General features: G+C 36.9%; 2 protein-coding genes across 6 annotated transcripts in view; both read left to right on the forward strand.

Annotated features, from left to right (window-relative positions):
• Window positions 1–198: 198 nt before the first annotated feature.
• LOC105388838 (persulfide dioxygenase ETHE1, mitochondrial) lies at window positions 199–4596 on the forward strand. 3 transcript variants are annotated; one of them, XM_011559845.3, is made up of 6 exons: window positions 199–339; window positions 951–1080; window positions 1975–2119; window positions 2944–3158; window positions 3564–3834; window positions 4175–4596. In XM_011559845.3, exons 2-6 carry the CDS (start codon window positions 952–954, stop codon window positions 4213–4215), a joined length of 801 nt encoding a protein of 266 aa, XP_011558147.3. In that variant the 5' UTR covers window positions 199–339; window position 951; the 3' UTR covers window positions 4216–4596. The 3 variants fall into 3 exon arrangements, with proteins under 3 accessions (XP_011558147.3, XP_011558146.3, XP_011558144.3); XM_011559844.3 differs by lacking the exon at window positions 199–339 and adding an exon at window positions 493–616; XM_011559842.3 differs by lacking the exon at window positions 199–339 and adding an exon at window positions 534–690.
• A 2940-nt stretch (window positions 4597–7536) lies between these two features.
• LOC105388858 (amyloid-beta-like protein) overlaps window positions 7537–18106 on the forward strand; it is a 128063-nt gene continuing 117493 nt past the window's right edge. For all 3 annotated transcript variants that reach the window (XM_048627439.1, XM_048627440.1, XM_048627441.1), the window contains exon 1: window positions 7537–7683. In XM_048627439.1, the coding sequence (XP_048483396.1) occupies window positions 7618–7683 (66 nt within the window). In that variant the 5' untranslated portion in view covers window positions 7537–7617. The remainder of the gene's footprint in view (window positions 7684–18106) is intronic.

The following is an 18106-nucleotide window of genomic DNA, read 5'->3' on the forward strand; positions in this document are numbered from 1 at the left end:
TTTTAATAAAGAAAATATGGCTCATAAATATTCTATCGGTCCAAACTTATGCACTTTGCGTTATTTATCGAGTTATATTTGGTAGGTATCTGTACTGGTACGATGCGAGAGCGAGATGAGAACGAAACTGAATAATCTGAGTTTCTACATAATCTGTGTTCGTAGAAAAATGACACATGACAGATGACTTTGGCACATTGAGTTGAGCGATTGGCTAATGTCAAATTGATAATAACAATCATCAGCTGATAACATTGGGTTTTCTCTTAAAATTGTTATTAAAGTGTTATTTAATAAATTTAAGTGTTATAGGAATTCATTAATATAACTCATTATCAGGTAGGATTGGTTTATTCTCTCATACTATTATTATTTCTACCTTCTTCCTACAACTGTTTTAGGTTTTTTGTGCGAAGTTATTTATCAAATATCTTCTCACGTTAAATTCCTTTCTATGTTTTCTATGAGATCCATTTCTTTGTTATTTAAACAACATTGTCTACCTTTCTACAGATCTTCATAACAAGAATTATGATATTAATAATAAATCTCACTCACACAGTCATATCTTATTTATTATATCTGATCAGATAATTGTTGGCCCGCTGTGCGATAGGTAGTGTTTCCTAGTAATTATACTGTGTGTTCTTTTTTGAAACAGATATAAAATTCATCTCTTTACTTCTTGTGGTAATAATTAATATTGCTTGTTCATTAATTTAAACTCACATTTTAACAACCTTAGCTTCTTACTTACGTAATTTAGGTACTTAGTTTTAGAATAAAATGTTCTACAAAAAAAAACCTACTTAAATGCTAGTTATTTAACTATAACCTTGTGTATAAGTCATTTAAATTAATAATTTCAGCAATGCCAAATTAAATTAAGTACTATTCATTAAAAGTTTCTTTAAAGTGTCTTTAAATGCAATTTTTTCTCCAACCAACAGCATGTGGTTAAGGTTGTCAGTCTCCGGAGCAAGGTTTGGTTCCCTCCTGAGTGTCTACCGGTCCGGGGTAAACGCAAGGCTTCTCTCCACTACCATCATGGACAACCACACCAATTTCTTCTTTAGACAGGTATGCATTTGATATTTTACATTCTAGTCTGTAACCTTTAAAGTTACAAATGGTGAGTGTGTGTTGGTATAGTAAATGTAATGCAAACTCCAAGAAAAAATCCTAAAATTTTGAGTTGCCTCTAAAGATTTCAACATGAAAATAATCTACTATCAAAAGACAAGTTCTGACAATGACTAAAGGTCATTTCCATATACAATTAGATAATCATTGATAATGTACATTGTACACAATAACTCAAATTACTAGAAAAAGTTATCATAATGATCTTAAATATACCTTAGTAACATAATAGCAATGACTTGCAATCATCAACCTTGAATAGGTTTTATTGTGATTAAGGTTGAATATTGTTTGATATTTGCTAAGTTTATTTAGTTAGTCATATAGAGGAGGTGATAATAACAAACAAAGCAGATGAGCTAATGAATTTACTTATTGTACTCAGGAAATATATGTACTTCATAGTTAAGTACTACTATATTTTTGTTCATAAATAATACCAGTATGTTTCATCATAATTACATCATAACTTTGTTTCTTACATATCTTGTGCTCATCCAAAGTACTACTTGGGGTATTATTTCCACAAGTCATAGCTACTCATCACTACATCACTACTATAGTATATAAAGCAAAGTCACTTTTTGCATCTGTCTGTTTATGTATGCTTAGATCTTTAAATTAGTATCTTTCTTATTTTATTAGTATGTATCTTAGATTGCCATGACCAAAATTGGTCGGAACTGTCAGAATGTCATCATCATCAGATCTTTAAAAACACTCAACCGATTTTTATGCAATTTTTTATAACAGATAGACCCCCAAATATTTTGCTAACCCTAGCTTGTCCTGGTTAACCCTTCAACTGACCACACGCACATTCCCTTCCAGTTGTTCGACACAGTGAGCAGCACCTACACCTACCTGCTCGGGGACACGAGCTCTAAAGAGGCCGTGCTCATCGACCCCGTGTTGGAGCATGCGGAGAGGGACGCGGCACTCATACAGCAACTCGGCTTCAAGCTGATATATGCTAGCGAGTATTATACTATTGTTAATTTCAGCAGAGATTGACGCTTATATGACTGGCTAATGCCTTCAGCATGGTGACTATTGGTGACACTCCCGAAACTTGTCACCGTCACCGTCTGTTTGTCACCAAAATGCTAAGAAGATCATCAGAGAATGATCGTCCACTGTTTCTTATTTTTAGCATGTCAAAGACAAACACTAGAGCTAGATTAGGGTTTGTCAGCTTGAAGAAAGGTTGGCTCACTGGCTGACTAGGTTGCGGCGAAATCGAGATCGGATTTACCATAATGTAGCAGGTACTTACTAGGAAACATTTTTGTTTATCATAATCAGAGAATATTTTTTCACACCTGCATATTAGGATAGGATATTATCTTCCTCATATCAACAAAGACCTTAACTTTTTGTGTTATTGCATCATTCTTGTATCTATGTCAGTAGTAGGTACAATAACCCATGTTGATAATTATAATGATGAAAAGCAATTAGAGATTGTGAAAGATTGCGTTGACTTGCGTCTAGTATGCACTAATGCTATGCATACTTACTTGCCGATTCATAGTTTACTTTTACTCTATAATAGTAGCTATTGTTAAAATATTGAGTTTGATAATATTTATACTTATTGAACTAGTCAGATAAAATTACATTAATATGATTGCATTGTGTTGTGATAGATAATATTATCATGAATATATCTGCATAATATCGATTATGTTTAAGTGCTTTGAATCACCTTTTCACTACTTTTTATATTTGTCTGATTAAGAGACAAAAAAAGAGAATAAAAACATTCCAAATTCAAACCCTCAACATCTCCCATTCCAGTGAACACACACATGCACGCTGACCATATAACTGGCACGGGCAAGCTCAAGTCCCTACTGCCGGGCAGCCAGAGCGTCATCAGCAGAGCTAGCGGGGCGAAGGCCGATGTGTACTTGGACGACGGGGCGGTGGTGAAGTTCGGACAACACGAGCTGCTCGCTACAGCCACCCCGGGGCACACTGATGGCTGCATCACATATATTTGTCATAAGCAGGTTGGTATATTAAGTTAAGACCCATCAGCATCGCCTAAGTGTTTGCTAGCACTAATGTGGAATTAATACTGGCAACAAAAGTGACATAAAGAAGCATGTTTGCCACCCTGTTTGGACCCTTACACAAGTGCACTTAAAACCCTCTGATGATTTTAAATACATTCTAGTATACACAGAAAAATATACACTATAGCCCTCCCAAAGTTAAAGCGTGAAATAAAATTCTATTGACTTCTAAGCTACTGTACATAGTAGCTTAGTAGTATATCTATATCAGACTGTCTATACCTTCTACCACAATTTCTGTTTGAGAAAGCTTCTTTATTAATTTGTGGCCAGATATTATAGCTTATTTATATTTACAATTACATATATCACTCACTGACTGTAACAATTTTCTTCCAGGGCATAGCGTTCACAGGCGACACCCTCCTCATCCGTGGCTGCGGTCGCACGGACTTCCAGCAAGGATCACCCGAGCGCCTCTACCAGTCCATCTACTCCAAGATATTCACGCTACCAGACAACTACACTTTATACCCGGCTCACGACTACAAGGGACTAACTGCGACTACTGTGGCTGAGGAGAAGAAATATAATCCGAGATTGACGAAGTCTTTGGAGGAATTCGTGGAGATAATGAAGAATTTGAACTTGCCGTACCCGAAAATGATTGGTGAGTGATTTGGTGGCTTGTTTATTTACTGAGGTCCGTCCCTTTCAAGTAAAATCGTTGTAAAGTCTAAGTTCCACGCTGCTATGCGCTGATTCCATTGGTGTCCCAAGTCTCAACGAGAAGATTTAACACATGAGCGGCCGTTACACGGGTTTGTTATCGACGTCGATAAACTCGTTTAATGCGCGTTCCAGCAATCACAGAGCCGTATTTATGGCAAATCGCGATATAGTGACTTTTACCTACGTCGATAACGAACCCGTGTAGTGGCAGCAGGAAAGGATAGAAAATATAGCCAATAAATTACTTTATTTTCATGGACATTCTTATCTTGTTTCAGACAAAGCGGTGCCGGCAAACAAAGTATGTGGACTCTACTGAAGATGATTTTGGATGGTAGCCCAATTTATTATTATACTTGCATAGTCCTAGGCATAATTAAGTCTTAATCGTATTTAAAATACAATTGTCATGACTACAGTTATCCACATAAAAGTAATCGTATTCTTTTTGAAAAAAACTAAATAATTTCGTCAGGAATTTAACTGATAACTTTATTAATTTTATGTAAATAATACGTACCTATATTATCTTTTTGTTGATGAGATTTTAATGAATTAAGATATAAAATAGTAGCCTGTGATAAAATTATTTATAAAGTATGTGCACAGAAACAGTAATACTAGAACAAATAAGTATATTTTTATATTAAGTATATTATATTTCACGTTATTTGTAAATAAAAGTTGGGACTTTATCGTTCTTTCATGTTTTAGTTTATTATTCGTTCTGGACGGTCGGACAGTGTAGCCCTTACTTAATTGATCAAAAAGCTCACGGGTTCGATTCCCGGCCGGGGTCGTGCCTTACGTGCCTTTTCTGGTGCCAGAATAAGGGAGCGGGCTTATTGCCAGCCCGCTCCCTTTGTCAATATGGAGAAAATTAGGAGAATTATGGTACAAAATATGCGTAAATTCAGCTATAAATGCTTCCCAATCAGACACGACATGTGGCCCGCTCGAAGGTTTATTTTATACAATAGTTTCCACATTTATAATAATACGGGAATCAGAGGAAGGGCGTGGACCGAAAGTTCTAGCACTGTTTGAATATATTATATAAACAGAGTCATACATAGGCTTCTCTGGCTCTTATAAATTAAGCTAATAAGTCCTTATTCCAACGCCTGCTGTCTCCCCAATAAATCAGAAAAAATTCAGAAGCGTGTCCCCTAGTGACAAAATCATGAACGTCTGGGCTCCTATCGCGCGCGGTAGTTCCCAGCAACATGTGTAGGTGGCGCTAATAGTGAAACAAATGAATAGGAACCACTACTTGTACTCGCCTAGATTTAGGGCCTGTTCCACAATGTCTGGTTAGTGGCTACCTGTCGGATAAAATACATGCTGTCACTCTCTGTCATTATTTTTTAGACAGTGACAGTATGTATTTTATCCGACAGGTAACCACTAACCAGACATTGTGGAACAGGCCCTTAGGATCCTATGATACTTCATTACGTATTATTACATATTAGCTCACAGTATTAGTAGCCCCTTACAAAGGATTTAGGGATACAAGTGTAAAAGGTGATGGTTTGATTTTGTATTGGATGATGGTACAGTCAGCTTCATTTAAGTAAAGAAAGAAGATTCCTATATTTACACTTTTGTACTTTGTAAAACCTAACAAACCATTAATGTTTGATTCAATGAATAGTCGGTTTGCGAGTTTGACAATGTAATAAAGTGTAGAGCTACTTATTAACTTAATTGTACAAATCTAACTTATCTAGATTTTTTCTTAGACCTGTTGGAATCTAGGCACTTAGAGGTTTCAGGCATTTATTGCAATTTTAACGACTTCCACTGCCAATATTATCTGACTACTTACGACCCTAGTCCATACTGGCTCATTGTAGACGCAGGATTTTAATCCTTAATACAAGGGTGGTGCGGTTTATATTAAAATACCAAGTGTGGGATTTTATTGGTTACATGCTAATGCCATTAAAACGTTATGGGGCAGACTTTCTCATATACTTAACTATTTATAATAGTCATAAGCATAAGTCATCGATCGGCTTCAACGCAAATTAATTTGTACATATTTATTTATAAGGAACACCACGAATGTTAGGGAAAGTTAAGTTTTTTAATATTATTTTTCGTGTAAATGTGACCCATGAGTCAACCCGTTTTAGCTTACTAAAGCTTTTTTGATACTATAGCTTTTTACCTGCACACGACTTACTCTACCCACAGACCTATGTACCTACTTACACAGAGTTTTCACACTTATAATTTTCTCCACGAATTTTCTTAACTTAATAACAAGTTCAATAAGTACTCCTTGCATTGCATTTGCCTTATGAATTATGCGAGATATTGCAAGTTGGCTGTCGTTTGTGAGCTGAAACCAATTAGGGTTTATACTCGCAAATGTTGCGAATATTCTATTAAATTAGAATTATTAGAATAATTAGTTACGTTGCCGTTGTCTGCGATGAGATGATGTTAGTTGGATGGCAGAGACCTTTATAATCTCGATTTGTATAAAATGTAACACGTCGGACGGTCAATGGGATTTATTGATGCGAAAATATTTTTTAAGTGTCTAGGTAACTACTAGAATATATTCGTGCTGTGACGTATACTTAGCACCTAACTTGTGTACCATAATAATATGGCTACTGCAGTAGCAGTAAAGTAGCGAGTGACTCATAAGAAAAAGATAATCACTCTTACAATTTGGTTTTATAATTTAGTCATTTTATAAGTACTTATTACTTTAGTATTTTTTATTCTTTTGTGTATATAAGTGAGTATTTCTTACCTAAAAATCTGAAACGTAGTCTGACTAGACCATAGTAAGTATAACACGAAGCATATATCGAAAACAAAAAGGGTTCGATGATCAATATCCGGCCAATCATGAAGCTTCCGACTGGTGACGTCATCGCGTCAAAAGTTACGTAAAAAGCAAAACGGTGTTTTCCGGTCAACGGCAACGGCTAACGACGTTAAGTTTTACTGCATAGGTTGCGTCCTGTTTGCCTCGCAACTGTTATTTAAAAAAAAAACTTATTCAAACGCATTTTGGTGTGCTCTGATTACCTGAAAGAAAAATACCAGGAAAATTATTATAATTTTATTGTGTCACATTTCACACTGAAACCCAACTTTTCCGCTTTCGCGATCCGATATTTTTCGCACCCTCGTCATACTTTTAATGATATTCTTTCGTTACAACCTGCATTAACCATTAATTTATCGCATTCAGCGCAAATCAGGGGAGGCCAACCGAGTGACGTCATAACAGCTATTTTCCCGGAGCCGCGCTGAAGACCCTCTGTCAATGCCACGCTGAAACAGCGCCTATCTACAAACAAATAAATTGGACTCATGATTATTATGAATATTTAATTTCAAACAAATAAGACATTAAAGCTACCAATCGCATATATCGATTTGAAATCCAAACACACATTTATTACACCCATGACAGCCATGTCAGCATTGACAATAGTAAATTAAGTGACCGGGCATTCCCTATTTCGCCATGACGGAGTTTTGCGTTTCGCTGCACGCATGCGCGGTCGTCCCTCTGCCGTCTCGCTCTGGCTTGCGTGCGCGCTCGCTGCGTCCCTCTCTCTCCCGGGAGGGTCGATCTATACCACGCTAGGTACAGCTACGGTGCTTTACGGACAGAGTAGTACGCAGGTTTCGGGCGTCGGAAGCAAACGTCACTTCGCGCTTGACTCGCAGACTCGCGGCCGCTAAAATGTCGCGCGCCGTGCTCTTAATTAGTGTTTGTACGATATTTTTGGACGTTCTCCATGCTGCACAGGTAAGATCACCCTGTATTATGTAGTCTGAAAGCGTATTTTCCCAGCTGTCACCGGCGCCTGGATGTGCCGAGGCCACTAAGTCGAAAATCGATTGAGTACGAACGGAATTGTTTTCACGGCGCGTGTGAAATACTACTGTCTGTGAGGCGACGGAGGCGCTACTGATACCGTAAAAGTTTTAATTATTTACGGAATGGCCTATTGGAGTTCTGTTGAGGGCTAATTGATATAGGGGTTGCGTAACATATGAGTTGCTATTTGGGACGGAAAAGTATTCTACCCTCGGAGGACAACAAAGTTTTTTAGAACTACCTGCAGGCTTCAGTGCTAGTTTTTCCGTACATTTAAGGTTCTCATCTACATGGTACTAAATTATCATGGGTAGGTAAGTACTATACGATTTATATTCAATTTACAGTCGGCAATTAAATTAAGTATAATCAGTCCCTACTAATCCCTCCCTATGCATCAACATCCATATTGTTTCTTATGCTAATATAACAATATTTATAGTTTTTTTTGGAAATGCTTGATCCATCTCCGCATTACTTACGTAGAACGTAGTGCTGTAGTAAATTCGCGTTAAAATTTTTCCCAGTGGGATTCCCGGGATAAGTAATATTTAGTCTACAGGGTGTTGCAAAAAGGCATACTAAGCCGAAACCTACATATGCAGCATGGTATATCTAAGCCCGAAACTGAAATCCATGCTGCACATGTAAGTTTCGGCTTAGTATACCCTTTTTGCAACACCCTGTATATGTTAATCCTGGGTGTCCAGCTTCCAAAAAAAAATTTTCATCAAAATTTTCCCTGAATGAGTGTTGAACATTCATACTTACAAACTTTTGCGTTTATTAGGATATAGTTGGATTCGGTTCCCCTCATCTCGCCTAATCTTTATTGCCCTAAACTCGTTTCGCATAACTCGTAAGGTCTAAACTTTTTTGGTAGAATCATCACTTCGTCAAGACTTATGTGGCATAAGACTCGTTTCGTCTAAAACTCTTTTGGCACAAACTTGAAACATCTAAGTCTCGTTTGCTCTGATTGTTCGTATTGGTATAATCTTGTTTGTCCTAATATTATCTTTACAAATACTATATTAAGTATGTTTTAAATGTACAAATTGTGGTATTTTTCTCCTACATCCCGAAAATCACGATATTAAATGATCAAAATATCGAAAGTGAATGACCATTATAATTATTACAAACGCCATTAAACCCCATGGGATCGAAACCTAAAGATACGTGCGACGACGAGCAAAGCGAGGAGGAGCGTGTTAGGTGCACATTATCGTCAAAAGCAAAGCGGAGCGCAGCGAAGCGGAGCGGAGCGTTTCCCACATAGCGGCCACAAATACAAGGCACCAGTTTGCGCTCCATGAAAGTTAAAGCCAAACGAATATGATTACTTTATATAACCTATGCCATAGCATTATTAGGCTATTCAAGATTTGGCTATACCATTATTAGGCTAAACAAGATTATGCGAAATAACTTTTTACTAAAAGAGATTTATGCCATACGATTTTCGGCGAAACGAGATTTTGACCAAACGTTACTATGCAATACGAGATTAGGCAAATAAATCTTAGGCCAAAAAAGGTAGAACCAGTTGGATTAGTTGGTTATATGCTTATACAGGGTGTCGCAAAAAGGGTAGGTATGCTAAGCCGAAAGGGGGTGATCCCTTTTGGCTTAGTTTTTCAACACCCTGTATGTATGCATTGTAGAGGTCGTTTTCATTGATATTTATCACTCCGTTCAGAGGTTGAAGAGATATCTGATCAAAAAGTGACCATGAAACAGAAAATATTATTTTTCCGAAATTAGTGACTAAAGAAAACGGAAAGAAAGAGTCTTGGAAACTACCAAAGTTAATAAGAAATGTACTACATAACCAGATATTAATTGTAGTAATTGAATCAGCTTTGATTTATAGAAGGTCACATGGTGGCCGCGAAGTAGGTACCTTTGCGAAAAACCCAATATGGGTGTTTCAAACCCCCCTCTCGACCCTAGCTTAAGGGCTAAGGGAGAGGACTTGTGATATGTTTATCCTTTAACTAAGTCCAAACAAAGTTACGAAGACAAAAATTGTGTCTGAGACATTATTTCCTTCTAGAATATTTATCGCATTATCCTGTGAATCTGACGTCACATCTATGGATCTCATAAATACATATTTGAAAAGTCTTCAGACCTTGTTAAGGGTTGTTGCTAATACTCCTGATAGTAGGTAAACTTACAGTGCAGAAGCTTCGGCGGGCAATGGTAGCAATCTGAAGGCACAGCTTTAAATTTATCATTTCTTCCTTGAGACTACTTGACATATCCGTTACGTTAATAATATCCAATCCATCCAATTGGGAAAATGTTTAAATTTCTAGTTGTCCAAATGTCCATGCCTACCATATACCTATCTTGAATAATTAATTTCTTATATGAAACTAACAAATTACTAATTACTTACGGGTATATTATAACACGTCTCTATAGTGTTCTAAAAGATTTAAAAAGGCCCGTGACAATAAAGTGCTCGAAGCGATTTAACAAAGTATCTTAGTTAACATCTTCATTATCAATTAATCTAAGTTCATTATTAAAGAAAATGAATTAAGAACTGCAACCTCCTTTGTACAACTTGCGCGAACACTCTGAACTTTTTATTGCACATTCAAAAGCAGGTTTTAGTATTTTTTAAAACTGCTCAGTTTTTATTCCAAGCAGGATTAAGGCTTGTATAAAGTGGTAATTTAAATTTTTAATTCCGGCCGGTGCGAAGCGGCTAAGAATGGATTTAAATGAAATTCTGGCAAACCCAGCGCAATGTTGTCGTTATTTTTATTTATTGTTTGTTTCTTTAATGGGATTTTCTATAACAAAGAGGTTTTTCATTATTTAAAGTTAAATATTCCTTAAGTTAAATTTTCAGGTTATAAATTACGTAGCTACCTTCGTAGTTCTATAATAATAAATTATAGGAATCCTTTGAAGTGCTGAAGCCTCGTCGGCCGCCATATTGAATAGCCGCCATATTTCAAATTCGGAATATGCTATTGTAAACTAGGAAATTTCTGCGAAATGCCGAACGTAAGATTCTCGATTCTCCTATTGATTCCGCGCTAGGCTCAGTCTGGCATGGTATGTTACTAAGTACTATGCCATAATTTATACATTGCAAAAATAAGCATATATAGTAGAGTAGTATTATTTTACAACTGGCCCTTCAGCTTCAGGCTTCGCCCTTTTAAATTAATTAATTAAAATAATAATACTCGTATAAGGTATACCTACTTACCTATAGTCCCAACAATGTTAAAAAAGCTATAAACAATATATCCGAAATATTCTGTAATTGTACGTTTTTAGAAAACCATTAAATGGAAATTTTTATGATGAAGTACTTATAGAAAACTCTGCAGTCTGCTTGCTAGTGGACCAGTTTAATTGCCACGTTATACCTTCGATTCGAACAATACCGCAAGCGGGGGTCACTCTTGCTTACGAAAAACTAAGTTTCAGAGTACTGCGACGTTAACCAGACCTCGTTCCATTGAACGTACCGATTGTATGACAAAGTTCCCGTTAATTTATTTTTTGTACAGCTAGAGTAGCCATGTTGCATTATTTTGTTTTTTTAACCGCATACCTTGCAGCAAGGATGTCGTGGTCATAAAAAGCAATTTGAGGCGTCTTATAACAAGAACAAGTGTAGCTGCTACTCTTAGATTAACAATATGCGGACAAGATGGTTTGTCACATAAAAAATAAAGCATAAAAATTACCGTACCTATTTTGTTTATTGTAAAACGGTTGTGTTACTTACGACGGTGTTGTTACGAATATTCTAACCGAGCTAATTCAAAATAAGAGCTAATTGGTAGAAGCAGGGTCTTATTTTTGTCGAGAAGTTTCTTTTGCATTGACTCTCCATCTTGTTCGTATATTGTTAGTCTAAGCTGCCACTGTACTGCTCCCGCTACAATTAACATAACTGTGCCAACGTCTGGTATTAACATTCATCACGACGAGACGTGGCTTTACTATTAACTTGCGACTTGTGCAAGGCACTTTATTCTTCTTGATGCGTTTAAAATGATAGAGCTACAGCAGGGTGGGTAAATGGGTAGGTAGCACTTGTTTTATTCGATAAAGTGTTCACTGTTGCCGGGTGGATTATCATCTATTTCTAGATATGAGCTTTCAATTTGAATAAAATGTTTAAATACAATAGATACGTACGTTTTATCGTTAGTGTCATTGCCTATTGTTTATTAACTTTAAAGTTTTTTAAAAATATTTTTTTAGTAATAGTGTTCGTTACCATTAATGCATCGCTTGTTTCTAGGCTATCCCTAAAAATAGTAGGGTGCCTTGGGCAATTCAAATTTGACCAGCTTCCAGTTGTAAATTACAACTATCCAATACTAGTATCCTAAATAGAAAGCAGACGTTAAAATAGTAAGGGCAGACTGGTTCAATGGTAGCATTCATCGATTTATTTTCGGCTGGTCAGTGACTTTCCACAAACTCAAGAGTGCACGGCGTGGAGTGACTATGGCATGAACTTTTGCTTAGATTCATGTGGCTATTTCTTTCCAGTCCCATTTTAACAGTCCAACTATGCATTTAATGTAAAAACTGTATTACCTAGTCTATTTAACTTTCTGAAGACCAGTCGTCTGACTCGTCCGTCAAAAATCAATAAAAACTTACCAGACTTCGTTCTGATCGTTTCTGGCACGTCAAAGCTAGTAAGTAACAAGAAAAGCGGTGTTGACTCCAATTTGTTTCGCGTAAGCTGTAAAGTTTGAAACTTTAACGATGAAAAAGAATCAGAGGTCGGCCATCTTGGAAACTCGAGTTTTTCCGTTTTTACGCAAGATGGCGACCGAGGTTCCTCAAACAAACGCCTTTGTCTCATTCTCATGTGTAACTTTCTTAGTTCTTTCTGCATTTTGTTTACAAGTTGTGCGCAGACAAACTACGACTGAGAGGCAGGGATTTAAAATTCTTTCTGCTGTGTAAGCTTCAAGGCAAAGTTTTCTCTCCTTGATTAAATTTAAGTACCTACGTAGGTACAATTTTCAACTACTTCTATGTATAAGCTTGATTATGAACGCACTTGTCAGTAAATTATTTACTTATTAATTAAGTTACAATAAGATAAATACAGTAGGTAGGTGAACGAACCTGTACCAAAATTTATTTGAACCTTTTAAAAATTCTGCCTCGCTTTCACTGCTCATCTCATCATGCAGGATATGATGTTTCTGTGAACTTCTGCCTCGGAGCGGGTAGTTCTGGGATTACTGCACACAAGAGGATTCCGCGCCCCGCCGACATCCACCAATCAGCGATGAACCTGTAATCCTTCATATCTAGTAACGGCAATAGGAATTCTACTATATTATAAATGCGATCGTTTCTGTCTATGGAGGTTTGTTGCTCTTTTATGGGATTTTTTATGACATTTGGAATATAGTAAGCCTATAGGCTACTTTGTAAGCATCCCTGAATTCCCACGGGTAAACTTTTTAAGTGGAAGCGGAGCACACGGCCAACAGCAAGGTTTAATCCGAAAAGGATGATGCTATGCGTTAATTCAGTGTTGGCGCACGCAAAACAAAACCTCCAAATTATGCAAACATCATCCTTCTTTTTAGTGGGAGCTCCCTAATACGGGGGGCAGATTGAAAACTCTGAAAACGCGTCTCTCTCACTCACAGTTTATGGTTGTTTGTTGTTTGCGGGCCCTGTTTGTTGTGGACACTTCAAACATAAGGCTGACTGTAGGTAAACTCCTCTTGGCCTTTCACTACCAAACTGTACCAAAACGATCATGTTTTCGGACTACGATTTTGATAGTTTTTGTGTTTGGTTTTTGAGGACACTTCAACATCTTTTTTGGAAGTTAAATATGCTTATGGCAACCCTATAGTTAGTATAAATAAAGTTTGAAGCACCACCGGTTTATTTTAGTGCTAGAAGTCATTTAGGAAGTCGGGTAAACCCTCACTTTTACTAGTTTTATATGAACACACGAGCTGACTTTAAATTATTTGCCGTATTGCCAAGTAGTGAGTGGTGGGAATAAAGTTTACTATGGGCACTTGCTTCTTTTAGCTATTCGGCACTTATGTGCTTATACCCTATAGGCGGGCCAACTGCATGACTAAGTGCCAATTTCTCCATAGTCGGTTAGAGCATAACCAGGGTTGACTTTTGACTCATCTGTCATGAATTTTATATGGAGGTGACGTTTCATTTATAAATCAACCCGGTTAGATAACCGACTTTGGAGAAATTGGCATTTAGAAATACTTATCGACGAGTCAAGATGGGTTTTCGCTTGCGACCATCTTAAACATAGCTACGCGTGTAACGTTACCATTACATGAATATTGGCTTTATTTACCTACCTGTCTACATCTATCAACTACAATTTAAAAAAACGAACATGCTGTATAATTTCTGAGTCAGTTACTCCGATTGTGAAAACGGGTTAATTGTATAAAGTTGAATTAATAACTGTGCTCTATAAATAGATGTTTCTCCGACTAGAATTGCAAGGACATCAAGTACCATATACATTAAGCAGTAAAAAGTTAAAGAATGATGAAAACATCGAAAGATAAGCAACCAGAAACCTAGCTCCCATATGGTATATACCTACGTATACAGGATAATAATTATTCCATCTTACTAACTAATTAGTCGGTAAAATTATAGAGGCACAGATTACTGGTAAAAAAACATTTTGTGGAACGCACAGCAATTTTTTGTTTGATTGTGTCGGTAAGATCGTGTTTTTGTAGAAGCATTTTCTTTGATCTTCTGTAGGATATGAGCGACATCCCTAGGGATGGAAAGTTGTAGAGTTGGGAAGATATCGTATTTTTTCTGTTAAGTAAATATCGTCACGACCAACGACAGCCTGGGGATGCGGCCGTGCGCACAGTTTGGCTTTCGTTTTATTTTAGACGCTATGGGATTAAGTTATGTTATATTACAAATAAGTAATAGCGTGTAATTGGGATGTTACAGTCAAAATTTTCGTTAATCATCATCAGCCTCTAAATTTTAGACAACTCAGCTTAATATTTTCTTTCACGTAACCCAGCCAAGTCTCTCTCGGTCTTCCACTGTTACGATTTCCTTTAGGTCTCATATTTATCATTCTCTTCGTTTAAATGTCCAAACCAGGAAAGCCTGAAAGCTCATGGCTCCATCTACTCAACTATTGGGGCTGCTTTCATACTCATCTTATGGAAATTCCGGAAATTCCCAAGGAGCGCCGATAGTTAATTCGGAATACCACAGGCCACAGCATCGTCTGGTTAGCTGATGTGATCACACGTATGGCTTGCCCTTTCTTGGCGGCTGTCGGGCTCCAATGGAGCGGCAAATGGGCCCTTCTGCTCCAGTTACACAGACTATGTGGACACGTGGGCCACAGAACAACGTAGGAAATACGAATGTGATCGACGGGAAATGGTTTGTTAATAAAGAGATCTGAAAAGTTTGAAATAAGTATAAATTTATTATTCTAGTTACCTTGGCTATTATCTATTTTATATTAGCCACTTCTTCTTCTTCTTAGTGCGTTGGTGACAAATACCGTGGTGAAATAATTAGCTTATCGGTTAAAGTTGTCCGTCGCTCGCTGATTTCCCACGACGCCCACAACTTATAATTATTATAAACTAAACTTAAATATTAATTAAGTATTACATAATATTCAAACACACAACCCTCTTTTTCGATTTGCCGTAGTCGGGTTAAAATAGAAATAAGTAGTAATTGAAAGTATGTAATTAAAATATTTACTTACTGATTAAAGCAATTACGCGTATAAATGTTTTCAATGATTCATTTCAATATGTAAATAAGTACTCCATTATAATTTATCCTTCTTCTGTCCTTATAGGTACATACTTACTAAAGTTCAGACGTTAATTTTAATCTGGAGGTTTCATCCAGGGCTACTGATAAAATGGTTCAAGGTTTTTCGTCTAGCTCAAGCCAAGTCAAGGCTCTCTATTCTGTGCCAGGCTGCCAGACCTCATTTACATTCAATTAAGTACCTAAAGCCCAAGTGGGTAGGGTACATGTTACAGTGAACTAGTTATAAATCTAGTAGGTTAGTAGGTAGCACACCTGGGTGGATTTCAACAAGTCCTAAAAAATCTTCATTTCCGTGGACTTTTTTATCTTAAGGTTTTTTATATTAGAAAAACGCTTTTATTAAAGTTTTTGTTAATGTTAGTGTTCTTACTAAATGGGTAGCAGATAAGTTAAAAACTTAACGAGATACAGATGATTAAAAAATTCGTGCCACGGCGATGAAACATGCGTTCACGGCAATGAAACAAGCGTCCACGGCAATGAAACAAAGGCCCACGGCAATGAAACAAACTTCCACGGCAATGAAAGAACTGTATACAATGGAAATGAAAGAATCAATCCACTGCAATTTTTAAAAAAGACTGTGAGGGAAACGCAAACTTAGACAGGCATGTATGGCAGAAATATTTGGATAGATATTGGAACGAAAGAAAGAACGACAGTATGTATAAAAAAATAAGAATATAGTATGGAATTCTCTAAGTAGCATTGTGGGGTCCGTATTGCGAAGTATTAAACAAAATGTTTCATTTCACACTAATAACGTTCACAACATATAATAAACCTTACCTATAACATCTATATTTTTATAAGGTATAATACCCAATATGTATACTGTTCATTTTATGTAAAATTCATAAAATATACTATAATATGACATATATTCTCTATGCTGAATTACACAACACCGGCAAAGCACCTAGCACCAACATATAAACATAGGCGTGTGCGGTTAGGTGCACATGTTGGTCAGCTAAGCGTCTCCCTACATAGCGCCAATAATAATAACGCAGTCAAAACTCCTTGCACCAAAACCTAAACATAGAGCGTCTCCCCATGTAGCCCTGCTTCACTTTTGCTGAACATGTGCACTTAACCGCTCCTCCTCGCTTTTCTCGTCATCGCACCTATCTTTAGGTTGTGGTGCTAGAGGTTTTGATGGTGTTGTGTAATTTAACACACATTATGTGATATGATAGAATATTTTATGAACTTTATGCTAAATCATAGTATATTTTAAATGGTATAATAATATGAAATGTATATGTTGTCATCATCAGCCTATAATCATCCAATGCTGGGCATAGGTCTCTCCCAAGGAGCGCCACAACACTCGGTCCTCGGTCATCCGAATCCAGCCACTACCGGCTACCTGCCTATACTTGCATATTTTGACAGCTATGTTGGTAACCTTAGTCCTCTGACGTATAACTTCTTTTCTGATACCATCCATTAGAGAAACCCCAAGCATAGCTCTCTCCATAGCACGCTGAGTGACTTTAAATCGGTGGACCAGTCCCACCATCACTGTCCAGGTCTCTGCACCGGGTTCCCCTCTTCTCGCCTAATCTTTATTATCCTAAACTCATTTCGCATAACTCGTAAGGTCTAAACTTTTTTGGTAGAATCATCACTTTGCCAAGACTTATGTGGCATAAGACTCGTTTCGTCTAAAACTCTTTTGTCACAAACTTGAAACATCTAAGTCTCGTTTGCTCAAATTGTTCGTATTGGTATAATCTTGTTTCTCCTAATATTATCTTAATAAATACTATATTCAGTATGTTTTAAATGTACAAATTGTGGTATTTTTCTCCTACATCCCGAAAATCACGATATTGAATGATCAAAATATCGAAAGTGAATGACCATTATAATTATTACAATCGCCATTAAACCCCATGGGATTGAAACCTAAAGGTAGGTGCGACGACGAGCAAAGCGAGGAGGAGCATGTTAGGTGCACATTTTCGCCGAAAGCAAAGCGGAGCGCAGCGAAGCGTTACCCACATAGCGGAAAATTAAATACATAATGCAAGGCACCAGTTTGCGTAAAAAAGGGAGACGCTTCGTCAAAGTTAAAGCCAAATGAATATTAGTAGTTTTTATAAGCTATGCCATAGTATTGTTAGGCTATTTGAGATTTGACCATACCGTTATTAGGCTAAATAAGATTATGCGAAATAACTTTTTACTAAACGAGATTTATGCCATACAATTTTCGGCGAAACGAGACTTTGACCAAACGTTACTATGCAATACGAGATTAGGAATAAAAATAAATCTTAGGCCAAAAAAGGTAGAACCCTCTGCACCATATAAATAAATAAATAAATAAATAAATATGTAGGGACATCTCACACACGGCCATCCGACCCCAAGCTAGGCAGAACCTGTGTTATGGGTGTCGGACAGCTGATATAATATATCTACACAAATACATAGATAGATAGATATTAAATATAAATATCAACACCCAAGACCCGAGTACAAATATCTGTCTTTA

Source organism: Plutella xylostella, chromosome 18 (genome assembly GCF_932276165.1).
Source record: "Plutella xylostella chromosome 18, ilPluXylo3.1, whole genome shotgun sequence".
In the NCBI taxonomy this organism is placed as follows: Eukaryota; Metazoa; Arthropoda; class Insecta; order Lepidoptera; family Plutellidae; genus Plutella; species Plutella xylostella.